General features: G+C 43.2%; 2 protein-coding genes and 1 pseudogene across 3 annotated transcripts in view; 2 read left to right on the top strand and 1 right to left on the bottom strand.

Moving 5' to 3' along the window:
* Positions 1-7,089, top strand: part of rnf213b (ring finger protein 213b) — a 44,812-nt gene extending 37,723 nt beyond the window's left edge. Inside the window, exons 56-65 of the mRNA XM_080454437.1 lie at positions 1,698-1,955; positions 2,153-2,285; positions 2,552-2,635; positions 3,079-3,262; positions 3,407-3,608; positions 3,705-3,782; positions 4,476-4,673; positions 4,907-4,996; positions 5,661-5,839; positions 6,428-7,089. Coding sequence (XP_080310563.1) covers positions 1,698-1,955; positions 2,153-2,285; positions 2,552-2,635; positions 3,079-3,262; positions 3,407-3,608; positions 3,705-3,782; positions 4,476-4,673; positions 4,907-4,996; positions 5,661-5,839; positions 6,428-6,566 — 1,545 coding nt within the window. The 3' untranslated portion in view covers positions 6,567-7,089. The remainder of the gene's footprint in view (positions 1-1,697; positions 1,956-2,152; positions 2,286-2,551; positions 2,636-3,078; positions 3,263-3,406; positions 3,609-3,704; positions 3,783-4,475; positions 4,674-4,906; positions 4,997-5,660; positions 5,840-6,427) is intronic.
* On the bottom strand, positions 539-1,429 carry LOC308104129 (glutathione peroxidase 2-like; annotated as a pseudogene). Its single transcript has one exon. The product of its transcript is annotated as a glutathione peroxidase 2-like (transcript).
* Positions 7,090-8,434: 1,345 nt separating the features above from the next.
* Positions 8,435-26,244, top strand: part of cep131 (centrosomal protein 131) — a 35,227-nt gene continuing 17,417 nt past the window's right edge. The window contains exons 1-17 of the mRNA XM_080454891.1: positions 8,435-8,645; positions 10,620-10,819; positions 10,994-11,082; positions 12,999-13,110; positions 14,852-14,979; positions 16,169-16,273; positions 16,391-16,570; positions 16,894-17,011; positions 17,172-17,297; positions 17,758-17,950; positions 18,078-18,175; positions 18,466-18,645; positions 18,937-19,128; positions 19,768-19,905; positions 20,384-20,509; positions 20,687-20,803; positions 23,768-23,870. Of these exons, the coding sequence (XP_080311017.1) occupies positions 10,631-10,819; positions 10,994-11,082; positions 12,999-13,110; positions 14,852-14,979; positions 16,169-16,273; positions 16,391-16,570; positions 16,894-17,011; positions 17,172-17,297; positions 17,758-17,950; positions 18,078-18,175; positions 18,466-18,645; positions 18,937-19,128; positions 19,768-19,905; positions 20,384-20,509; positions 20,687-20,803; positions 23,768-23,870 (2,194 nt within the window). The 5' untranslated portion in view covers positions 8,435-8,645; positions 10,620-10,630. The remainder of the gene's footprint in view (positions 8,646-10,619; positions 10,820-10,993; positions 11,083-12,998; positions 13,111-14,851; positions 14,980-16,168; positions 16,274-16,390; positions 16,571-16,893; positions 17,012-17,171; positions 17,298-17,757; positions 17,951-18,077; positions 18,176-18,465; positions 18,646-18,936; positions 19,129-19,767; positions 19,906-20,383; positions 20,510-20,686; positions 20,804-23,767; positions 23,871-26,244) is intronic.

Here is a 26,244-nt window from a genome sequence, read left to right as displayed (position 1 = left end):
CGATTTTGTAACCCTTTTTTCACCCGGTGCCAATTTGCTAAGTGATCCTGGGCACTACACTCCCCCCACCAGCCTAGGGAGGCCAGGGCCGAGCTCATGCCTCCTTCAATGCATGAGAGCCAACTGACCTTCTTGTCACGTGACAGGGGGGAGTTTCCCTGGTTGGACGTAGCGCGTGGAAGGAACACGTTATTCCAACCAGTTCCCTTCCCCTCCATCAGGCGCCCCGGCTGACCAGGGGAGGCAGTATAGTGACCAGGATTACTACATGTTTTTGTGAGGGTATTAACTACCCTAGGAGACACAGGGAGAACATGCAAACTCCACACAGAGTAGGCCCTTTCGCCAACCCCACCTAGGGTTAGAAATATATATATTTTTAAGCGAACACCCGTAACTCAAATCTTTGCTTCTGGGGTTCCCTGGAACTAAATATTTTACAAATGTTCGCTTAAAAATATATATATATTCCAATATTTTCAAAAATGTTCACAAACAGCAGATCCACAAGCCCACAGCGCGGCACTCGCACGTCACACAGATGCTTTCCCGGTCTTAATGGGTTAATCTCTGGCTCAAAATATTTTCAGATGGGGGTCCGTGGCCAAATATGTATCAATTTGGGCGGTCTTTGACTCCATAACGTTTGAGAACCACTGGTCTAGGCACCTATTAATCCTGATATTTTACAGCTGTGTCATTTGGACCCTCTTAAGGAGCTCTTTAATATCCGCCTCGATGTCACTGGTGAGGAACTTCCGGCTGTAGCGCTTGTAGGGTTCCCCGTCCGGAGCTACCAGGAACTTCTCAAAGTTCCAGGAGATGTCACTCCTCCGGACCGGGCTCCACATGATGTATTTGGGGTCCCCCATGAGAGCCATGGAGTCATCACTGGGGAAAGGCAGCTTCTCTTTCAAATAGACAAACAGGGGGTGGGTGTCTTTTCCATTCACGTCCACTTTGTCGAGGAGCTGGAACTTTGGCTCAAAACCATTGCCCGGACGGACATACTTCAGGGACCTGAGTATTTCGTCACTCTTGCAATTTTCCTGATGTCCAAACTGGTTGCAGGGAACCCCCAGGACAACCAGTCCGTGCGCGGCGTAGCGCGCATGGAGGTCGTTCATCTGGGAGTAATCCCTGGTTGTTGTTCCTCAGAGGGAGGCTACGTTCTCTATGAGCACAACCTTTCCTTGTAGAGCCGACAACGAAAGGGTTTCTCCAGAAATGAGTTTAGCGGTCAGATCGTAGAACCTTTTCATATTTGCTGCCATGTTGTGATCGAGTCCAACAACTGGAAATAGACGACCAAGGACCCGGTGTGTACTATGAGTTTAGTTATCTGTCTGTTTGTTATCTGTAAACGGTTGTGAAGACCAACCCACCAGTCCTTGTCCCTTTAATGCCCATATCCCTGATGTCATCAGTATATTATGCCCATTTATGGGCATGCCCCCTTTTGTGCCCATATATGGAGCTGACTGATTTGTTTGCGCTGATGCCATGATGACACATTGAGGTTAGACAACACACTCCATATTTGGGCCTAGCTGCATTGGGAACTCCTTATATGGATATGGCTGAGTCATAGTGACATGAGTGTGACGCTGTGTTCCTCAAACCAAAAAACATTCAGAACATACACTGCTCAGTAATGTTCAGTAACACGTTTCATTTCATAACAACTTTGTTCTCAGCATTTGAGGAAAAAGCTTGCTGAGGCCCAGGAGAGAATCAGTGCTGATGATAAGCTTGATGGAGGAAGCCCCCTGATGAAGCTCCTCTATGGGGACCCTGCTCCCATGTTATCCCTCACCCTCACCCCTGACTGTCCCACACACCGCTCCTCTTTCTGGAGTCTACCTGAGACACTGACCGTGGAACGCTTCTCTCAGCTGGTTGGACAGGCACATGGAAATGCCTCTGTACCCCTGCTTACCCTGTTCCTCAAGAAGGTACCTACTGCACACCTTGTTGACTGGAGCATGTATCCACATACAGAAAGAATATAATATGTCATACAAAAAACTACCAAAAATACATATTTTTTGTAATGGCCATCAAGGTTTATATTCATATCTGTAGAATGAAAGTAAACATAATGATCAGTAAAGCATCATACTTCCATGTTCCATCTTTGCATCTGTCCTAGATCCAGTGTGTGAGACAGTTGCATCATCTGCCTGAGCTGGCTGCATTACAATCAGACCTTCTAAGAGCATTTCCCCTGGTGTCAGAACATACACACCAGAGTATTGCACAGATGTTACAACAGATACCAACAGGTATAACAATATCCCAGCATTCTTCTTATTAAATGTACTCCACCATCGACATAAGTGAACCTCACCATCACATGTACACACATGCACACACGCACACACACACACACACACGCACACACACACACGCACGCACGCACGCACGCACGCACGCACGCACGCACACACACACACACACACACACACACACACACACACACACACACACACACACACACACACACACACACACACACACAATCTGACCAGACCACTCTCATCCTTTATAGGATACCAGAGGAAGATGCTGCTTGACCGGATGATGATATTCATTGGGGTCTGGAATTGCCTCAGACTGGAGGTGGCCAACAACTGTAAGCTCATACTCTGTCTAACACTCCTCCACCACTTACCCTTTGGCAACCTTTGGTTGCATAGCACTGAGTTTGACCTTGCACATTACAAGTCTAAATACCTACCTTGTAACTGCCCTGCCCGCGGCAATGCATGGCAGGGTATTGTAATCGCTCCTGTATGTGTGTGTATGTGTCTGTCTTCCTTTGAACAAAATAAGTTGAGAACAGATGGGCGGAAATTTCATGAAATTTGGTGGGAAGGATCAGTTAACTGCCCCGAAGAGATGATTAACTTTAGGGTAAAAAAGTCAAAGGTCAAGGTTAAAATTGAGAACAGATGGGCAGCTTTTCGGGATTCAAGCTCACAAGCTTGTGAGCTCTATTTTTGTCAAAGAGATTTGGTGTAGAGTTAAAAAAGTACAGTTGCAACTCCGATCCATTTTACTAACTGACGTCCACAGCAGCAGACCTGGGAGTGGAGGTGCAGTTGTGTGAGATGGAGGTGACAATGGACAGCTCTGGGGAGTTCCTTGTACCATGTCGACGTGGCCCTGGCTCATGCCTTCGAATACTGGTAGACTTCCTGTCAGAGACTCACAACTCCTTAGTGAGAGAGGCCAGGAAACTGAGCCACCAAGATGACAGGTCAGTTCACTTTCACAGAGGTCTTTTAAAAAAAAATATATATACATATATATATATTTGACTGACGTTTTCAGTTTCAAAACGGTATCAGTGTATCACCCATCTGTAGTCTGAGTGGAATTTGAATATTGAATGTCCTCCCAGTGACTACAGTATTCAATTGGAGGGGGCATCTGAGACACAGCTGACCCTCTGCCACCCAGAGAGAGAGCTGCTCCCTCTGGTGTTAGCCAACTGCCACTACACCCTGAGGAAAGGCAGGGAGACGGACAGCAGTTACAACCTGCCAGGAATCCAAACCCAGCTGGCTCGTCGCTTTCTGGCCGGGAAACCACTCATACAAGTGGTGAGAATGGATTAGAGTCATAGTAAATGCATACAAATGCTACCTAATGCCAATTGTTCTAACCAGAACACGTAATACCTGTCTTACTATTATCAGGACACGTCGAGGTACTTGAACAGGCACCTGCAGGACTTCTCTGTGGTTCTAGCAGAGGTCAGAGACAGGATTCGTCAGGTGAGTGCAGTATAATTATGTGACTTCTTAGCTTTCATGCTGCCACACAGAAAACGCTGACTGAACATTATGGTCGCTTTCCGGCAGAAATCCTGTATGTCCAAAACCATTACTTTTCAAGAAATTCAGTGGAAAGAAAGAACCTGTGTTTTAAGGGATTCAATGTAGTTGGATAGAGTCACAAACTCTTACTTTTAATTTATTAAATATTTATAAAACCCACAGACAGACTTATCCACTTTCAACCTGCCGTCCCTATTTTGGTCATTTCAACTTATTTGAAAGGGTTTCACATTTTCAAGAATGGCAAAAATAACAGCTCTACAAGCTCACAAAAAAAAGCTGTGAGCTTGTATATCTGCTATTTTCTGTACTTTTGCGTGACACTGCCGTACAACGTAGTTTGAAATATTGATTTATGAAATAACATAAAAAGATGATACGTGGATATGCAAGGTTTCTGCTCGACAGTGGCGATAAGCCCAAGTATATACACAGTAGTTCCCCTTTGGGATTTGAAGAGGCCTCTTTGTTGTAGGTCACATTCCTTCACCCGAACTTATTTCTGTTTCCATTCACCGGGAGAGCATCCGACCCCCAACCCATCCCACCCCCACCCCCACCCTGCTCAGTGCCACTCGGTTGCCTGCTGACAGTCACTCTGTGCTCCTATGTCTGTGGTTCACCCTGCAGGAGCCGTTGAAGGGCTCGGTGAGTGGTGCCGTGAGGACGGTGCTGCGATCATACACCGATGTTTGTGACGCCGTGTTTGTGGTGGAGATCGCCTTGCGCTTCCTGGGGAAGACCGGCGGGGATCCCCAAGGTCACCTTCTGTCCTTCCTTACTGATTCGCTGCAGATGGGCCCACAGATGTCCAACACTGTGGTCAAGGTACAAACCTCAGGGCCATTTCCTTTAATTGACTGCAGTGATTGTGAGATTCAACTATCTAATTGTTGCTGGTCTCTCCTAATATAATAGTAGTATTTCCCTCAGCAGATTGCTCCACTTTACTGATGTGTGCATTGTAAATAAATGGTATACAACATTTTCTCCTGCTACTCTCTGACCAAGTATGATTGAAATTGAAACTCATTTAAACTTACATTTATTCTTTATTCTAGGCCCTTGGTGATAGTAAATTGGAGCATAGCATCTTCACCTGGCAGCTCCTTACCTGCTGGAAATCTGAGCTCATGTTGAACCGCAAGCAGGTTAGACATACAGTATTAACCTCTGTTTAAATCAAAACATATGCGTCACAGTTTTCTGGATAAGGCAATCGCTTCATCTGTGCACCATCCAAACCACTTGCAAAGACGAAACTCAAGCCATGCATGAAACGACCCCTTGCTGCTGCCCACATACTTTGCTTTGGAGCGAAGCTTTTCATTCATGTGACCCCCGCTCACTGCCAGGGACTGACCTCAAAGACCACAGAGGGATAAACTCTGGCCTGTAAATCCATGGAAAGTGTGCCGTCTGACATGGTTGGCGCAGTGGCGCTCAGTGTTTGACCCTAACAATAAAGTGCATCATTTGAATTCCTTCTCTAATTTCCGCCATTAAGTGGAAGATTTGAAGTTTTTAACCATTTAACAACTGAGCCACTAAACCACTTAATTCTAAATTATTTCGAAAATAGCCAATCTATAATCTTATAACGCATCACAGCACAACGTGTTGTGAGCTTGTAGATCTGCAATTGTTGAAAGTGTTTGAATTCTTTCTTTGTATTTTCACCTATAAAGACATGCCTAAAATTGGGATGCCAGGGTTAATGGTCGTGATATGGCATGATGCAGTCTATTATATAACATCCAGGCTGGAAAGATGTGAATTGGGTTTTGAATGCCATTGACTGTCATCTTGTTGCAGGATCCATTTCAGAGACTGCCTTCAGAATTCCAGCAGAGTTTGTCCGAGGAGGAGAGGAGAGAGATGAAGGCTTTCCTCGCTGTCACAGACACTAACACTTTCTCTCTGGAGTTGCATGAAATTCTTCTCCTGAAGACTAGCAACTCCATGCCAGACGAGGCCTACCCACCACACTGGGAGTAAGCAGTCCATAATATCAACACAGTATTTGTATTCCCTCCTCCATTTGGTACCTGTATAATTGAATACCCACAACTAAAGACACGCTGACCATTTGACAGTTTAGGATCAGTGGAAGGGAACGCAGTACACAGGTATAATGTGTTTACAAAGCAGTCAAATGTTTTGCCGTCAAGAATGTTTATTCTCCCCGTTTGCTAGAAATGGATTTGCTGGGGATAAGACATTTTCTTGATCTCAGAAATGCTAGAAGTGTGCCCATTGTCAGTCCGGAGATTAGCACTGTGGTACAAAAGAATCCATTGAACATGGACACTTTCAATCACAGTGAACTGTGGGGGTCTCACCCTGGGATGCCCCTTACAATTCTGGGCCTTTTGACTCCTAGGGAGTGTGTGTGTGACCCCTCCAGGCAACCATCTGTCGAGGCGAAAAGGGGCTTAAGTTATACGCACTCTGCTGGCCCAGGTCAGCTCTACTGAGCCAGCAGCTGGACAGGGAAGTGAATAGGAATGCATGTGGAGAAAACAATGGGTGCAATGCTAACTGTTGCTCCTCCTTCCACCCTCTCTCCCTAATGTCTCCAGCATCAGGTCCACACTGGAGAACCATTTGGATCAGAAGAATCTTCCTCCTCTGCCTGGGCTTGAGTCTCTACCAGACGACATCACTCTGGAAAAAGGAGCTGATGCGTGGAAGATGGCTGTAGAGTTCAGGAAAAGATAGATTATTTTCACAGCTACAGTATACATCATTCCAATATACAGCATTGATTGTAGCATGCTAAAATATTTGCAGGCTTTCTGTTATTCAAAAAGAAATATTGTTCAATTAACCACTTAAGCCAATCTACAAGCTCACAATGCATCGCATCTGCTAATTTAGAAGAATGTATGATTTTTTTTTTTACTATGTTTAAGTTGCTGTTATACATTCCATGTTATCGAAAGGTGTAGAAAGTAGAACATATCAATCAAATGTGCCCTTCTATTAATTCAATTCAATTCAAACTTTATTCCAGGCACACAGTGGGTCCATAGAGTACATACAAGTCATCAACATCACACAACAAATTAAACAATAAATACAAAATAAATAAAAACATAAAATCATAAATAGAGGCTGACTCTCCAGTGTTTACACAGCCTGGATGAGTACCGGAGATAGCTCTTCCCAGGATTGACTATATCCTCAATAATAATGTTCCGGGACTCATCCAGTTCCAGGCAGTTCCACAAATCATGTGCAACCCAGATTTGGCTCAACAAAGGGAATGAACTCTTTCTCATGCTATTCATCAAAAATGTGGAATGCCCTACCAAAAGGAGTAAAGGAGTGTAAAACCCTACTCACTTTCAAAACTGCCCTAAAGATACACCTTCAGGAGGCTGCAATTCGAAAATGGCCCCTGTCTAAGTCTTAACCTACCCCCCCTACTTACTAAATAAAGTACATCAATCAATCAATCCAGGCGTGACATAAATCCTTACATAGAGTGCCTTAATAGAGCCTCACATGTGTGGATTCCACACGTTACAAACAAGTGACTGGCACTATGCCATCTAGGGACCTTAAGTAGTATCCTCAGGGCATCATTGTAGGCCACTTTAAGCCTCTGCATGCTACCTTTCTTGTATGTGCACCACAGGAAAGCTGTATACATGGGAGTAAAGAACATTACGTAAATGTTAGGAATCTTATGGAATTTTCAAATTGTGTTCGCAACTGTGTATCAAACTTACAGCTGTGCAATATTGTCCCATATTGTATAATAGTATACTGAGTCTGACATGTATTACATATCAATAATATGTAATAGAGAGAGAAAGCTAAGCTCTGGAATAAAAAAATATCAATACTGTATTGTATTCATGTGGCTTAACTTAACTATAACCATAAATGAATTGACCTCTAAAACTTGAATAAATGTGCAACCCAGGGGTCATCAATATGTCCGTACACAGTCCGTGGCAAGACTTGTCCGTGTCCCTGGCAAATTCTATAATGTTCTTATTTTGATCACAAGACCCCATTACTGAATGTTAGTCACCAGGTTTTCTTCAGAATATGTATGACACTGATTTACTATGACACTATGGCACTTTTTAGGATTAGGAGTCCACTTGTAGGCTACATTGGTTTCTCAAACTTTTTTATTTTCAAGGACCACCCGAACTCTGAGAGTGTACAAATGGAACCAAATGGGTCCATTTGGTTCCATTTGTGCACTCTCAGAGTTACAGACCTGTAATGGTCATTCAGGGCTATAGCTCTTTATGTGTTTCTGGTAATATTATTGTCCGCTCATTTGCATGTCCATGGCAAAAATAGAATTTTGTCAACAATGTCCGCCACAAGCCAGCATGGCGATGATCCCTGGTACAACCACTTGAGCCTATATCATTTAGAATGTATGCTTTTTGAAAAGCCCTCCTTTCAGTTTGTCATCACGGCTCTCTCTGTCTGCCAAGTCAACCAAACGTTCCATAAAGTCCACTCCCCCCGTTGCTCGTCCCACAGTAAACTGACACCTCCTCGCACCCAATCAGACGCTCGCATGAGCTGGACAATGTGCGACGGCGGCCAATCACGGTCGTCGGTGGGCGGAGTTAGGTGGTGTTTTGTTGCCACAGAGAAGATGTTGCGCGTCGTTTCGTTCCTAATGTGTTTTTTGTTGTTGATGGAAGAGGAGTGAAAACGGAATACTTTCCCTGTCTGGACCGTTTTAAAGACATTCTCCACCACGTTGTTCGAGTGGCATGAGCCAACAGAACACCCAATGGTGATGATATCCAGTTATTGATTGTAAGTAAACCAGTACATGTTGGCTTTTTCTGGGCATTTACAAGGCATTTCAGACCTTGTATTGTGAATTTGTACTTCCATGTACTGTTATGTACTGTCATGTACTATTCTCATGTCTTTCTAAATAAACTACATCAATCAATCAATGGGGGAGAAAGAGGAGAGATATTTTGGCTTTGGCATGAGGATGGTCTCTGTTTGAAATTAAAACTCAGTCAGCACCTTTTTATATTTCTCAGAATATTTGTATCGTCTAGGAATGATCGATATGGGATGACTCGTACATCGTTTCGTCAAGTCTTCGCTTCTTAATTAGTATGCTAAATCATTGTGTCAAATCAGTGTCTTCCTCTTATTCTAAAGTGCATCCTAAATTTGGACCAGACCAGAGAAATGATCTGCAAGTAATATAATGTGCTGACTTGTGCAGATATTAAGGAATAACAGAAGTGGCGTGCTATTGCTTAGTAATGAACAACAGTGTGGGTCTGGTTTGTTGAGATTAGCACGTGTTTCTGTTATAAACATGTTTACTTGCTTGTCATCACTTTGGCTTCAGCTGGTCTTGATTTTCCAATTATTGGGGATGATAACTCCACCATTACACCTGCAACACTAACACCAGTGGTGGAAGAAGTACTCACAAAAGTGACACTTTTACTTAAAAGTGACACTTTTACTTAAGTACCTGCAATGCAATGCAGAAATACTCTGTTACAAGTACAAGTACAAGTCTGGTATTCAGAATTTACTTGAGGAAAAGAACAAAAGTATTGGCATCAAAATGTACTTAAAGTACCAAAAGTAAAAGTACTCATTGTGCAGAAATCTTCCATTCATGTTTTCAAAATGTATGTAATCGTTTGAAAATAGCAGATCTACAAGTTCACAACGCGTTGTATCTCTACACGTTGTGAGCTTGTAGATTTGCTATTTTCAAATAGCCTAAAAGGGCTGAAGTGATTAATTTATGTTTTGTTATAATGTATTTAAAATCTACAAAGTAACTAATGTTGTCCAATAATTGTAGTTGAAGTAAAAATACCTCAAAATTGTACTTAAGTTCAGTACTTGAGTAAATGTACTCAGTTACTTTCCACCACTGCCTGCAACACAAACACATTGTACACACATTTGTAGTTGTAGTTATTGTACTTCGCGTTAATTGTTACAGTTGGCTAAGTATCTAGACAAGTATCCCATTCTGTTTAAAAAGAACTAGCAATGCACGCTGTTATACAATATTTATGTGGGCTGTCGTGAGTCATTGTTTAATAGCATCAACACTACATCTAAATAAAGACAAGCCTGTTCAGAGTCCGCTTTGCTCATAACGTTATGCTAATTAATGTGCAGGCTAGCCCACACACACAATGTTACGTAATGTGAATATTTAACATTACACATATTTAATCCACCCAACACATGCATTTATCAATTATCTATTATACCACTGTCTTTCTCTTGGCACCTCCTTGTCAAGCCATCTGAGTCACATTGTTGAGTGACTTTGTTGTTGGTTGCTCTGGGAAACCAACAGTGGTGGTAGAGGTAGGCTAGGTAGGCTAGTACTCTGATTCTTTTACTCAAGTAAAAGTATCAATACCACAATCAATGTAGAAATAGCCTACTGTTACAAGTAAAAATCCAGCTGTAGTTTTCAAATAATTGTAGTGGAGTAAAAAGTACAATATTTGCCTCTGAGATGTAGTGGAGTAGAAGAATAAAGTATTACAAAATTGAAATACTCGAGTCAAGTAAAAGTTTTAAAAAAAGTACTCAAGTACAGTACTTAAGTAAATGTACTGTTACTTTCCACCACTGGAAACAAACAAGCCTCTGTAGTGTGAAGTGACTGTTATTGTAGCAGCCTATTGGCATTGCCTTCTGCTGGAATCCACAAAAGAACCTGGGTCCCGTTGTGGCCTGCTGAGCATTATGGCTATAACAATAACTTTCGCTGCCCATTTTCAGGCCTGGAAAGGATGCATACAACAACCCGAAGCCCTTCGTCCATCTCGGCAGGTGGTCCAGGAGATGCCTTGGACCTCAGCTTGACAGGTTCCCAGCTCTCTGTTTCCAAAAGGCCCAGCGGCGCATCTCCTGGAAAATACTTCTCTCGTTCTGTGTCTGTGTCAGTGACCAGTGACAGCAAAGGGAAACGCAACACATTGGTGAGTAGACGGTTGCGTCACAGCCTAGGTGCCCTATGATGTTCATGGCAATAATAGGTATTGCATGTGTAATAAACTAGATACAATATACTGTATAATAAACTATCAAATCATGCTACATACGGTTTGCAGTCACATGTTCATCGTTCATTTCTGTGTCTGTGAATTCCACAGAGTGATTTTGCCGGCTCACGCTCTATCAAGAACCTTCGGCGCTCCAACAGTACCACTCAGGTCAACCAGCAGGCCAACATCAGTTTAAGGTACACACACACACACACACACACACACACCAATTAAAGTCTAGTCCAATACAATAAAATGTTGCTTGTATCCGTGCGGTTTCTGCAGTTTTGAAAGGGACTTTTCCTCACAGTTTGGGTTGCTATTCAGATTGTTGTTTTCTTCTTCGTATAATGGTATGTGCTGCTACATGCACCCTGCAAGGCTTCAGGCAAACATGTCTTTTTTGAATTAATCAAATGTCCGTCCTTCACTGTAACTAAGCTCACCTGCCATTGAACCTGTGAGCTGTTCGATGTTTTAAATGTCGGCACAGGATGTGTACGCTTCAAACAACGTTGTGTAGCGCGGCCAGCCCACTGTCATCAACCCGGGCTTTAAGTTACCAAAGTGACTGACTGCAGGAACAATTACCATAGATTTAACCGGTTCGCCTCGAGCCTCGCACCTTTAAAGCAGCACACTTCCCTTCAGTGAGCAACAGCTGGCTCCCCCGAAGCTTCATCACGGGGACAATGGGCATTGTGGCACGGCGGCTGCTGCATGATAAAGAGTTTGGGGATGCCGTTGCATGGGGGGGCAGCAGGGCCCTGCTTTGTCCCAGGTTAGAGGGGGGAGGGCTGGGTCCTTGGGGTCAGGTTACCCCCTACCCCTCCCACCACCAGGAGCCAATGAAAGGAAAAGTGTGTGCACACGCACTGATTCTATTGTCCGGCAGCTGCCGCCAGCCAGCCCTCCTCTCTGCCTCCTAGGATGCAGTAGAGGGGCTTTAAATTTAAAGAGATTCTAAATGCCCCCCGTACCCTCCAACTACTCTTTGAGTGGCCACTCCCCACCACCTCCTCCTTTTCCTCTCCGCCACCATCAGCTCTCTTGTAAAAGGAAACATAGCAGAATGTGCTGCTTGAATCCATGTTGTCAAATTGCTTTTCATTGGGCCAGCTGGCTTTTTCCTCCCCTCTACCCCCTTTAAGCACACACAACACACACACACACACACACACACACACACACACACACACACACACACACACACACACACACACACACACACACACACACACACACACACACACACACACACACACACACACACACACACTGGCTGGCTGGCCCCAGACAGTAACACCCTGCACGGTGCAGGCAGGCTCCGGCACAGATGCCAGTGCAGGCCGAGCCAGACTGGAGGTCGTCCTACATCTGTGCCTGATGGGGAGGGCTGGCGGGTTTCTGTTGTTATGGGGAGTGTAAGGCTATTTGAAGGATGTGTGACAGGCCATTGGGATCAACATATGCATGCATGCATTTGCATGGAATCCGTGAAGGAATTCCCCCTGCCTGGCAGAGCGTCCGCTGCTACGCAGAGAATTCCAGCACTTGTCGGGGTGGGGAGGTGTGGGTGGGGGGATCCCGTCTACGCAGCTGTCATGACAATATGTAATCCCACAATCTGCCACCGAAGGCCACGCTTAAAGGTCCTTGCTTTGTGTCAAGAGTTGCTTAATTGTGAATTGTGAGCAGTGCTAAGCCCTTGTTGGATGAAAAGAAAAGAAGGCTTTTTGATCTTCCCACTTAAAAGGATAGATTTAGCACCGCAGCTAGGAATATCTTTGGTTTGGTTTTAAAACAAAACCAGCCTTTCTCTTTAAACCCTTTTGTTGTGTACACACACACACACACACACACACACACACACACACACACACACACACACACACACACACACACACACACACACACACACACACACACACACACACACACACACACACACACACACACACACACACACACACACACGCACACACACACGCTTCAAAATAGAAACCGTGGCTGATATTTGTGTCACACAGGCACTGAACAAGCATTGTGCAACATTGTGCTTGCTGTAGGACTTTAGGGCCATAACTGTGGCTGCGTTGTGTGTGTTTTACAGTGAGGACCAAAATGATGACTTCCTGGCCCTGTTTGACAGCAGCTCAGATGGACGCAGGAAGCTGGCCAGCCTCAGCAAAACCTCCCCAGACAGAACCACCTGGAATATCTTGGTACTTCTATATAATATAATATTGAGTTGCTACTTAACACACATTTACTTTACACACATTTCTTTCTGTGGAATTGGCACTGTGTGTGCGTGTTTTGGTCACAGAAAACCCCTCCCCATGTGTAAACCCGATATGTGTCGCTCGCCAGAAATAGCCAATTTACAAGCATGAGCTTACATATCGTCTATTTTCTGCAAGCAACACCCTCGGATGAATAAACGATGATAATATTATCCTTAGCCTACTGCATTGACGTGTAACCAAGGTGATGCCAGTTGTTGTCGACTCGCTGTGGCGTGAGCTTGTTCAAAAGTTTAGTTGTGTCCAACAAAACAGCTCAAACAAAATACTTCATGCATACTCTCATGCAGAGAGTGACTCCTATGAGCGCAACATGATTAAAACAAAAAAGCCAGCGATGTTATTGCCGTAAAGTGATGTTGTTTTGTGACAGTGCCATCATTTGACAAATGTCAGCTTTGCGACATGCCCAGACATGTCCTCCCATACGGTAGATACATTTCCTCCCTCTCCTTCCCCCTCATAGTGACATAAGGTTAGTTTTACCATTGAACACACGATGAAAGGCAGTCAACCATGTTAACTAAACAATCATTTTTGTGTTTTTGGAAATGTGACACCAGTCATTTACTGGAATATGTCTCAATGGAAAACATTGACAGTACAGTAAAGAGAGAATTTTGGAAACATTAGCATTCTTTGATCTCCTTACATTTATGAAACGTGTACCGAAACCCTGACCCACCCAGAAACTATTTTCAGCTAGAATATTCAAATCAATCGGTGCTTTAAAACTCATGATAACATAACTTTAAAACATATATAAGTTAATTTCATGTACTGAAGTTAACATAATCCAATGGCTTGATTGATTTATTGAATACTTTATCAGTCAAAAATGTAAACAGCACAAGGTACAGTCAGACATTAAGGCTAAAAGGATAACACAAAGATGTAACACAACAATCGAGTTGTGGTCCTATGTATTCAATTCATCAACATAACACAATAACACAATAATACATGTCATCAACAAATACAAAACACTATATGTACAAAGGAGAAAAGGCAGCAGAGAATGATATTTATCTCCCCTTGTGGTCTCCTGATAGGTGATTTTTCAAGCCAGTTTTGATAGAAACCAGTGATTTACATCTTTTAATGGATGGTGTCATGGCATTCCACATTTAGGTGGCAGAGTCGTAGAATGAAAATGTTCCCATGTTTGTTCTATATTTGGGTAGTACCAAATCGTTGTCGCTCTAGTATCGTGGCTGTGGGTGTCACTCACTTTGGAGAAGTAGTTAGTCAGGTATGAGGGTATGGAGGGCACTGCCCCTTTGACTATCTTAAACACCAATCCCATTTGTATTTGCTGAGTGTGTGCTTCCTTGACAATCACAGCAAACCACAACATGCTTTGGAAAATGGTGTGCAGTAATGTCAGGCTAAACATGTCAGACCACCAGTATGGTCCTTTAAGTTCCCAACATCGTAATTATAGTTCTTGATTGATTAGTCATCAACTCTGGCCTAACCACGATGTTTTATACTTTCTAAAAAAGTGACTTCGTATTGTTCTTACACAGTCATAAATTAGCAAACCCACTTTTTAAGTGACAATTATTTAGCTCAGCTCTATTCTCTTGGGTCCCAACTCAGCTCAATTCTCTTGGGTCCCAACAGGCATAACAAGGGTTCTTCTCCTCCTGTCTTTTAGGACGACCAGCCCAGAGTCTTCCCTCTGCCCTCTAGCTCACGAAGCACGGGCAGCATGGACTCTCCCACCGCTCTGAAGAAGAGAGAGTCTGGCATCGCATTGGCTGCCAACTTCACTGCCAACAACAGGTGGGAAGCGTCTGTGACACACACACACACACACACACACACACCCCCACACACACAGGCACACACACACACACACACACACACACACACACACACACACACACACACACACACACACGCACACACGCACACACGCACACACACACACACAGCTAGGGAATAGGCTTAAACTGAGCTGTGGCAGGCCTCTCCCTAGCCTAGAGACTACTTGCACTGCCACATTCTGTACTTGTATCAGCCTCTCGTGTTTCATACCTGTTGATGATGGCAGCTGATACGGCCCTCAGGCTATAATAGCTCACACACATTCTTCCTACTTTCTAAGGCTTATTTCTCCCTGAAAACAGTCTTGCCAAAGTTCACGGCAGGCTTCGGGTGGTTATGGTAATAATCTTTGTCAGAAATCTATTTTGTGGATGTTTCAGCCCTGACAGTGACATCAACAAATTTAAAAGTAGAGATGTGAACTAAGTTTGTGCAGGATTAACTTTTGTATTTATTTATTTTGGCGGGGGGGGGGTTATTATGGGGCCCCCCAGCACCACAGTTAGGAATATCTTTGGAGTGTGCTTGTTGTTTTTCTTCTTTGGAGGAATTTGTGTCGGGGCACGCAACTCAAGACTGTATGGCCTTGAGGGTGGCGTAGTAAAAGAGTTTGGAGCAGCGTGCTGTCAGTTCCTCTGTCTCGTAGATGCTGACAGAGGAACTTCTCAGCCCATTTGTCAGTCAGAACTGTCTATTAGAATGTGGTCACATTTTCATTTTTTACAGCGTGGCGCCGAAGGGTCCTAGCCGTCTAGAACAGGGTTTGTCTGTTCTTCTGTCTCTGTATTTCTGTCCGTCGCTTTCTCTGCGTCTATCTCTGTCCTTACAAAAGTAGATCAATCACAGCTCAGCTTCTACGTATACATACAACGAACCACAATGCCAAGCTCCGTTGTTCAAGATAATTTGTATCCATATCAATGTAGCCCGATGTAAAAGGATGAATGAAAGCAATCCTCCCACTACAGTAAGACTAAATTAAGAAGAAATGTTTTCAGTCTACATTTTAAGATGTAGGCTATTATACTGTATGTAGGGGGATTCAAGCCAGTAACTGATCATTAATTTAGCTGTCTGAAAGCCTTTTCAATTGCACAGGGAAGCCATGCTGTTATTAGACTGTGTCTTGTGTGGGTTGTATTAGGAGCAACAAGGGAGCTGTGGGGAATTCAGTCACGACCATCCTGCACAACAACTACTCCGAAAAGCCGCTCACACCCAAGAGTTCCAACCAGAAGCCATCCTTCAAGTGAGTCCGAAAATACTCGCTGTTTGTTTACTCAGCATAGTTATTATAATCCTTTGTTCTGGAAAGCATTGGCCCAAATAATGCTTTGACTGTCTTGTTTCCGTTCGGTGCTTTCAGTAACATCCTCAAGGCCACAGGGAACGATGAAGTGTCACTGGAGAACGGTTCCCTGACCAAGTCCCAGAAGAACTTCTCCTCTGGGTCTTCCACCTCCAACAACAAGACATCGCCCTCTGCCCAGCGCGGCAGCCCCACCCCGCCCAGCAGGAGGGAGGTCACCGAGGAGGAGGCTGAAAGGTAGCCGATCTTAGCCGAAATAGCCGATCTACAAGCTCACAATGCATTACACTGCATTGTGGTTTGGCCAATTTCATGGGGAAGATTATTTCTTTTTGATTTAGAGGTAAACAAGCCAACTACCGAGCCAACTCAGGTCAGGTTTACTAATTATAGAGGGTTTAAGTTAACATTCACAACTGAAATTCATAATGACATCTTCATACAATACGTATGAATATCTCCCAGACCATACATTTCACAGGCTTATGAATAGAAACCCTATTTTGTGTGTGTTTACATTACTATTATATTCCATACAACTGTTATCTGTGTATTTTCAGGTTCATTCAGCAGGTGAACAAGGCAGCAGTGACCATCCAGCGCTGGTACAAACGCCACGCCAGGAGACGACATACTAGCCACGCAGTGCTCAAACGCATCCTTGATACCAAGAAAAAGGTTCCCATCTCACTTCCACCTTCCTCACCTCTCACATCAAACTTAGTTACCTTTTTTTCAGTGGAAAATACAAAATGTTTGTCCTTATGTATGTGTTCTCTTGTTGCATCTTCTTCTTTCATGACCTTTTTCTCTGTCTCTTCTCTGTCTTTCCTTGAAGGAACGGGAACAGAGAGCAGAGGAGGAAGGATGCCTAGAGCAGCAACAGAAAAAGAAGAAGAAAGAGGAGGACAGGAAACAGGTCCGTGAAGAAAAGGCTCGCCTGGCCCGCCTCGCTGCCATCCAGGTAGTCAGCACGTCAGTCCACACAGGGCCACAGTACTCTCATTCTGTCAAAATAAATTGTTTAGCCGGAAACACAATTATGTAACTCAGTGACTCAACCTTTTTCATTTGAGGGACACCCAGTTTGATGTTATAGTGACCAGCATTTGATTCTTTTTAATCTCTGGGACCCCAATGTTTACTGTAAAATTGGCAGTGTTCATTTAACTCTTGAGAGTGTACAAATGGAACCAAATAGACCCTTACAAGTCCATTTGGTTCCATTTGATTTGTACACTTTCAGAGCTACCGACCCAAAAGGGTCTATTTGGACTACCTGATGTTGAGAAACAGTGATGTTACTTATCCTCACATACCAGTATCCCAATGTTTTCCTCAATGTCTCGCTGCTGTCTTAGCAACAAATGACAGTGAAAATGAAATTTAACAGCCCACTGTTTCCCTCTGGTGGCGTGTTGTAGGAGCTGCAGCAGAAGAGAGCCCAGAGAGCTGCCGAGGTCCAGCAAATTGCCGATGAGGAGCTAGAGAGGCACCGGCAGAGCGGCAAGGTGGGCCGCAGGAAACCCCCCAAGATCTCCCCCTCCAACCAAAGCCCCACCTCCCCGAGCAAGAACGGCCCTCCATCTCCCACCGATGTCAAAGCTAAGAACACAGGTCCATATTGCTTTTCTTCATGAGATCCTCCCAAGGATTTACTACGATCGAGTCATCCTTAAAGATGATTGCAGATGAGATTGGCTGCAATACGTTTGCTCACCGGATGTGTTTCTTTCTCCCGCAGACACTAATGTGAACGTTGTTGCAGACCTGGGTGAAGTAACCAGCTTTAGAGCCGCTTCTCCAGCTCTGTCCAATCGCAGAGGTTCCCAGTGCTCCCAGGTAGCTATTACTAGAAAATGTCCATCTCCAATTGTTTATGAGCACTGCCCCAAAGGTTAATTTCAGCCCCAAACCTCAAAGGCTTGTGGGCCGGTAAATACTGACCCGTCCCATCAAACCTTTCTCTTGAACAGAACAAAGCTTGCCTTATAGTATGTCTGCAATTTATCCAGGAAAGATTTCAAGAAAAGGTTCACATTACTGTTAATCCGCTGATGGGAAAGTAATGATGGGCCCTTCTCAATTTACACACTCTGATTATGAATGGGTCTGTCATCTGTGTCCGCTAGGAAATCCTTCAGAGGTCAGTGAGTCTAGAGGACCAGCGTCAGGGTGCTTTGTCCAGCAGGACCCAGTCTAAGACCACCCTCAACGAGCTGCTGGACACCCTGAAGCTCCTGGAAGAAGAACCAGAGAGGCTGTCTGAGCCCAAGTGCTACCGCAAGGACAAATATGCCTGGATTGATGAGGTTCGTCTTCTTCTTGGTGAAATAGGCACAATGTACCTGGAAGTCGGTCTATGAAATCAATTAACTATAACGTCAGGCATCTCCATATTGGGCTCCATATTTAATCTCCTTTGACTTCCAGTGTAAAATTTAAGTTTTCAAAAGTTTGAATTGTCTGTAGGGTTTAGTTACCAAAAATGTAAATGTTAAATAATGTGCTTAACAATTCTTTGTCGACAGTCAGGATGAAACGTATAGAGAGAACTCGCTCTTGCTGTGACTGTAACGTGTATCTCTCTCTCTCTCGTCAAGGATGGAGACTCAAACTCTCTGACCACAGACAACTTGGAGCGCCACGGTCAGTTGATCCACAACCCCGCCCTGCAGGACGGAGGCGCCCTGCTGTCCGAAGCCAAGCTGCAGAGCATCATGAGCTTCCTGGACGAGATGGAGAAGTCTGAACAGGAGCGGCCGCGCTCTGTCACCTCGGGATCGCACAGAGAGGTGAGGGTCTCAGAGGTTTGCTCGGACGCCACCGCCGGAGCACTTCAGGATGACTCTGAACGTCTCGTTACAAATTAATTACCAAACGACCACAGCAAACGCCTCTCGGAGGCCACTTGCAATATTATTATTTTTTTAAGGCATACAGTAGTATTTGCCTCTGTATTGGGAAATGAGTTTGCACAAAGAACTGATATAGTAAATTAAAACATTATTCACACCTTTTTGTATAGTTTTATATATTGTAATAACAATGTGTGGTTGACTTAGGTTCAGTGTTAGGCAGTGTTAAGTTTATTTACCACAACGTTGGGCTTGTTTTTTTCCAGAGTTGCGTTTTTTGGGGCTTCTTCAAAAACATTGGTGGCTTCTTTGGCAAATCTAACAAGCCAACATTTCTTTGATTTATACTATCTATTCCACATAATAATACATGCATCTAATAGTTTCTATCAGCAATATATGGCTACATTGTTGGGCTTGTTTTGGCTTGTTATTTCGAGGTTAGGTTGGCTTATTTCTCTTGCGAGATTTGGCTTGTTTTTGGCTTGTTTTTGGAGGTGGGGTTGCTTGTTTCTCTCACAAGCGTTGGCAACACTGCTTAGGCTGCCCGTTGAATGCTTCCCTTTCCATTGTCAGATGGTGTTGTCTGAGGAGGAGCTGACAGGGGTGGACCAGGCCTCAGCCACCGCTGCTGAGGTCACCGGCTCCATGATGAGACTCAAGCTGGAGTTGGAGGAGAAGAGACGTACCGTCAACTTGCTGCAGACAGCACTGGTAGGACAGATGCATGCAAACACATTGTCACCTACAGTCACCCACTGGTTTATTGAGTTTATTTGGATCCCCATTAGCTGATGTCTAACTTCAGCTTATCTTCCTGGGATTCACACGTGACATACAAGACCTTTACAGAAAATGGGTGTGCATACAAACACATTGTCTTGTACAGTCACAGCTCACTGGGAAGTTAGTTTTAGTGCAGTTAATTTGTTGGTGAAATAGATGTATGAGCTTAGGATATCATGTTATAATGCCTCTCCTCTCCTCTCCTCTCCTCTCCTCTCCTCTCCTCTCCTCTCCTCTCCTCCTCCACTCCCCTCTCTTCTCCTCTCCTCTCCTCTCCTCTCCTCTCCTCTCCTCTCCTCTCCTCTCCTCTCCTCTCCTCTCCTCTCCTCTCCTCTCCTCTCCTCTCCTCTCCTCTCCTCCTCCTCCTCCTCCTCCTCTCCTCTCCTCTCCTCTCCTCTCCTCTCAGGCACAGCAGAGGGAGCTGACAGTGAGACATGTGAAGGAGACAGAGAAGGAGCTGAGCAGGAACTTCCAGCTCCAGAAGGAACAGTATGAAGGCACCATCCAGAGACACCTGACCTTCATCGACCAGGTAGAAACACACGCAAGATCAGATGGAGCTTTATTGATCCACGAGTGGAATTTGGAATGTTTTAGTAGCTGATATAGCGCAAGTCACTGTTCACAAATCACTGTCATAATGTGCGTCCAAGTGTTATCTCGTCTTCTACACACATCTTCTCAACGCTTGTCCCCATTTTCTCTCCAGTTGATTGACGATAAGAAGGCTCTGACAGAGCGCTGTGAGGGCGTGGTTGCAGAACTGAAGCAGGTGGATCAGAAGTACAACAAAAGGATGTCCCAGATGCAGGAGCAGCACGAATTGGTACGCCTGCTTTTGGCCATAAGGGGGCACACTTGAGTTACTGAATGACCTAAAAGTGTTTGAAGAGAGCAGTGATTGTGTCCTGTCCTGTGTGTGTGTGTGTGTGTGTGTGTGTGTGTGTGTGTGTGTGTGTGTGTGTGTGTGTGTGTGTGTGTGTGTGTGTGTGTGTGTGTGTGTGTGTGTGTGTGTGTGTGTGTGTGTGTGTGTGTGTGTGGTTGAGATCTCTTTCTGCAAATAACTTGTCTGCTTATACTTATACTGCTCATGTGACTGTATTTGCCCTCTTGCATTTCTGCTTTTGTTTAACTCCTCTCTCATCTTTTCTCTCTGTTGCCTTTCTTTCTATCTATATCTCTTTCTTTTCCTCCCTGTGCTTGTCTGTTGCGCCTCATGTCTTCTCGCTTTAGGTGTGGCAAATTCTGGGTCCCTTGTGCGAGGTAACCTTTTTTCCCCCCTAACCCACCCATCCCCATCATCAACCTCTCTCTCATTCCACCTTTGCTTTTCTCTTCCATATTTGTTATTTTCATCCATCATGTCTTCTGTTGGACAGTCTGTTTGCACGTGAGTGTCCTCAGCCTTGTACTGTATGTATTGGTCTGATTAGTTTGTAGTTTTGGTCTCTGAGCACTAACCTTGCCCTAGCTCATGGCTAGCTGCGTTGTAGGCTCTTTGAAATTTCTCATTTTCCTTCCCTCATCCCTGTTGCTGCACTAGTCTTGGAATAGGGCTGGGCAATAGTATCGATATTGGTATTTTGATATGAGACTCGTAATAAGGCATAAGTGTTGTCTTTTCCTGGTTTTAATCACTTAAGCCCTATTTTATTTGATGTAAAAAAAGAAAATAGTCAAATCATGAGTTGTGAGCTTGTAGGTCGGCTGTTTTTGAACATAGACAATCAAGATATTGATATTATCGTCACAATAAGATATTATTGTCACAATATTGATATAGAGGTCAGAGAGAACGAGGCAACCAGGTGCTCACCGGTGACGTAATAGTCAAAGACGTTACAATAGTTAAAGGTGCTCCTGGATCAGACAGGATAAAACATCTGATAAAAATGGGAGATCCTGGCACTGCAACCCTAAAAATGAATGGAATCCAATGACTTCCACGAAAATAGCATTGTATTTGTTATAGTTGGTGTGAACTCTGCCATCCACTTGACGATTTTGAAAACTATATAAACAGTGTGAACGGCCCTTAAGAAATAATGTTGTAGTCAATGGACTAAACATGTCAGATGACCAATATGGACCTTTAAACCCTGTTAAATCTAATAATTTCCCTTGTGTACATTGTCACCTAATGATGCCACTTATTGTGCATCAATATTTAATTTAGCCCCCTGTTTGTGTTTCCCACAGTGTGCCATTTGACCTACAATGTAGGGCTGCAACTAAACTTTATTTTGATAGTGATTATTCTATCAATTACTTTTTAAATCAACAAATCAACCTGAACAGAATCGACTAAATTAATTAGCCTAATTAACCACTTTTTAAGCCATACTTTATTCTTCATATATAACAGTCTAGCACAAAAATACCGATAATAGACAATCTACAAGGTCACATGGTGAATATAATTGAGTGTCGCGATGCATTGTGAGCAGGGGTCATCAACATGTCTGTCCACGGACATGTCACCTCTGATAGGAATGTGGAGCCTTTGCATAAAACTATTGTGACACTGCATTCAATTAAAATCCAGTCATGCCCTTCATTAATCACTCATCATGTACATAATTAGTTTTGACTCTGAAGTTTCTTTTTTGCTATTGTTCCATTGGCATGCCTTAGACTTTCTCATTAGACGTTCTCATGTTTTGTTTGTCTAAAACCAAGGACCACAATGAATGGCAATAACTCACAGACTTTGTTGTGTTTTTATCCTCGACGTTTCTGTGAGAAGCATGTAATGTGTTTTTCTTTAATCATAACGTCTAATAAATCAAACCAAATCAAGCATAGAATACCTGTTAACCTTAATGGAAACAAACAAAAAAAAAATTTAGCTGGTAGAACTTGATCTCCTGTCCTCAAGTAACACGTTACATGCTTCTCACAGAAGCACTAAACTTGAGAGTCAAAACAGACATGTACATGATGAGTGATTAATGAAGAGTATGACAAGATCGAATTGAATACAGTGTCACAATAGTTTTATGCAAAGGCGCCTAACTTGGGTGAGAAATGGATTATGATTGTGGAGTGTTACTATAGTTGTCATTGTTATTTTTGGACACTTTTAAACACTTCTCTCAACTGACGAAAATCAGCAAATTAGCTCCTTCTAAACAGATGACGTGTCATCTGTTTTTGGCTCTTTTCCTGCACCATTTTCACTGTGGTCCCTTGCATACCGTTGACTTTAATTGTTTCATTGTCTGACCACACCACATACACTCCATTAATCCATTGTCTTAAAAACAATATGGAATATGGCCTATATTTAAAAAAAATTACAAATAAAAAAATGTGCCACAGACACAAGTCTTGCCACACGTTTGTTTGTGTACGGACATGTTGATGACCCCTTTGTGAGCTTGTAGATCAGCTATTTTGGAAAAAAAATTCACCTTTCGCCTATAATGACATGATCAAAGATGAAAAAAGTTCTTAATTTACTTATGCCTTTGTGTTCCTTTCGGAACATAGGCCATTGATGAATTGTTTCCACCCAAGATGAAAAAATAAATTATGATAATCTTTTATAATCGATTAATTTGATAAACTGTTGCACCCAAATGTACAGTATGTACTGTATGTACTGTACCTCTGTTTCTCCTATAGGAGGAGGCTATTTGTAGGGACCAAGGCTGTTATTGTACGGATAGTCTTCATCACTCTAGTGTCATTTCACCATAGTTTGTCCTTCCGTGTCAACAAACCACAACCCTAAACTGTCCCTTTCTTCGCTCCCTCGCTTCCTTCCCTTGGCTCCATCTCTCCACAGGAGATCAAGAAGTTAAAGGAACTAATGAGCGCCACAGAGAAAGTCCGCCGGGAGAAATGGATTGACGAGAAGACAAAGAAGATCAAAGAGATCACTGTCAAAGGTATCGCTTTGAAAAACAGTTTTTTTTTGCTTCGTAGAAAGAGCTTTAGTTAAGGCCTGCAGGAATTACCAGAGCTCTCTAGCCTTCCATTTTACACTACCAGCAGCTCAAAACATGTGCTATATCACAAGACGCACGGTATTCTGTCTGTGTCTCAAAGCATGCGCTGTCACAAGTACAGTATTTTATGTATTTTGTGTGTGTGTGTGTGTGTGTGTGTGTGTGTGTGCGTGTGCGTGTGCGTGTGCGTGTGCGTGTGCGTGCGTGTGTGTGTGTGTATGTGTGTATGTGTGTGTGTGTGTGTGTGTGTGTGATGGTTTAATATTGTCACCCTAAAAAGAAAACTCCCAAGACAGAGTGTTTGCAGACATAGGCGGTTAACCTTGGCGTCAATGTTGTCAGTTACTGGGAAGTCGGAGGTCAAGAATTTCCACAGAAGAGGGAGTTAGAATCTCAAGAAGGGAAATTGTACCGGATTGCCTGGTTGAGTCATCATTATTAGGAAATTTGCCCATATGATTGCATGCTCATAAGTTACAATCAGTATGTCAGTTAACATGAGTTTAATATAGAAGGTTAAGAGAACGGGACTTAGGGTAACCGTGGGATAGGAATTGATCAGTGGTTCTAAACCTTTTTTGAGCTCTGGACCACTAGCATATTTCAGTTAAATGACTGTTAAGTGCATGATTTAATTTGTTGCGCATAGCAGCCTATCGTGCAACAAATTAAATCAAGCCCTTAACCCATTAAGACCTGAGGCCGATTCTACAAATATCTTCTAAATCCTACTAACAGTTTTCTGAAAAACTTGTGTTGCTATATCAGTGGTTCTCAAACTTTTTCATGTCAAGGACACCCGAAAATTATATGTATTTGGCTGCCGACCCCCATCTTAAAATATTTTGTTCCAGGGCCCTCCAGAAGCAAAGATTTGAGAGAATGTTCGCTTAAAAATATAGATATATATATATTGAAAGATTTGCACAAATGTGCAAGATTTTATCTAAAATGACACAGATGCTTTCCCGGTTTTAATGGGTTGACAGTCATTATCTTTTTCCCCTACACCACGCCCATATCGCCTCCCAACACAACAGTGGTCCCCAGGGTGATTCTTAGTCAGGTTGGTGGTCCCTGTTTCATAATCAGTTGAAACCCCCCTACACATACAAGGTTTCCACCCACTCTGTGGTGCAACTGACGTCAGTACTTGAACGCAGCAAACGAAGCCAACTGTCTAATTAGAGACAGCGTCCAAATAAAGTTAAACATCATCTGTCCTTCTGGAAATATTTTCCACCGCTTTACTTTTTGTCTCTTTATCATACGGTTTCAGAGCAAAGCCTTTCATTTGTTTCAAAAGCCAACCCATTTAAAACGAAAGTGAAACTTAACTGCGGTTTATATAGAATACACAAAGCCGTAAAGATAGTTTAGTTAAATTTTACCCTTAAAGTGCCTCATGTTTTTATATGGATTTCGTGGTGGCCGGTGACATATATAATCAAGTTAACGTTAGTTGTGCCCATTAGCGTAGTGTAGGGCATTCACGAATAGTGATTTTTAGCATTCGAATTATTCGACCTATAAGTATTCGAATATTCGATTAATCGATTTGATATATATATATATATATATATATTTTTTTTTAATGGCATTGATGACTCGACTCAAGGAATGCGAGTTGACGTCACACCAGAGCTCACAGCTGCGTGTCTGCTGTAGAAAAGCCACAAAAAAAATCGGTTTGATAGTCGAATATTCGAATATTCGACTGTTCGACTATTCTGTTAATGCCCTAGCGTAGTGCCAATTGACTCATTTGTTTTTGCATTAGTTAGGCTAAGCACTAAGCCAGCATTCACAAAAAGGTCACTGGAATGATAACAGGAAAATAAATCACTCATATCATCTGTTACAAGGTCACCTTAGGACTAATTGGACTTAAGCCGGGTCAAAATCTTGGATTTCTGTTATATTGATATTTGTAATTAGTAGGAGATAAAAAAATGTTTGGTTGGTAGTAAAAATGTCAAATTTTCAGTTCCTTCTCAGAGGACACTGAATGCAGGAAGTTGGCAAAATACATAACTCGTTCATGAAATCTGTAGGAAGTCTTGAAATGCTTCTCACCCAGCATGCACAAACAGAATCCTGCTTCTCAATATGCATGTTGTCTGTTGGGTTTGGGGGAGGGGCTTAATTCATGCAAGAGCTTGGTTTACATTGTTCCTTTGATCAGTGATCTGAAAACACTCAAAGATGATAAAGAAATGACACATTTGTGTAGGTGGGATTTAGAAAAAAACACTTATACCAAACTGGACAAAACAAACTACAGCAAAACACAAGAAATAAATCTGTGTGTCCC

Source organism: Gymnoscopelus braueri (genome assembly GCF_963280865.1).
Source record: "Gymnoscopelus braueri genome assembly, chromosome: 17".
NCBI lineage: Eukaryota > Metazoa > Chordata > Actinopteri > Myctophiformes > Myctophidae > Gymnoscopelus > Gymnoscopelus braueri.
Note: the sequence above shows the minus strand (reverse complement) of the source record. Positions and strands in the feature narration are given on the sequence as shown.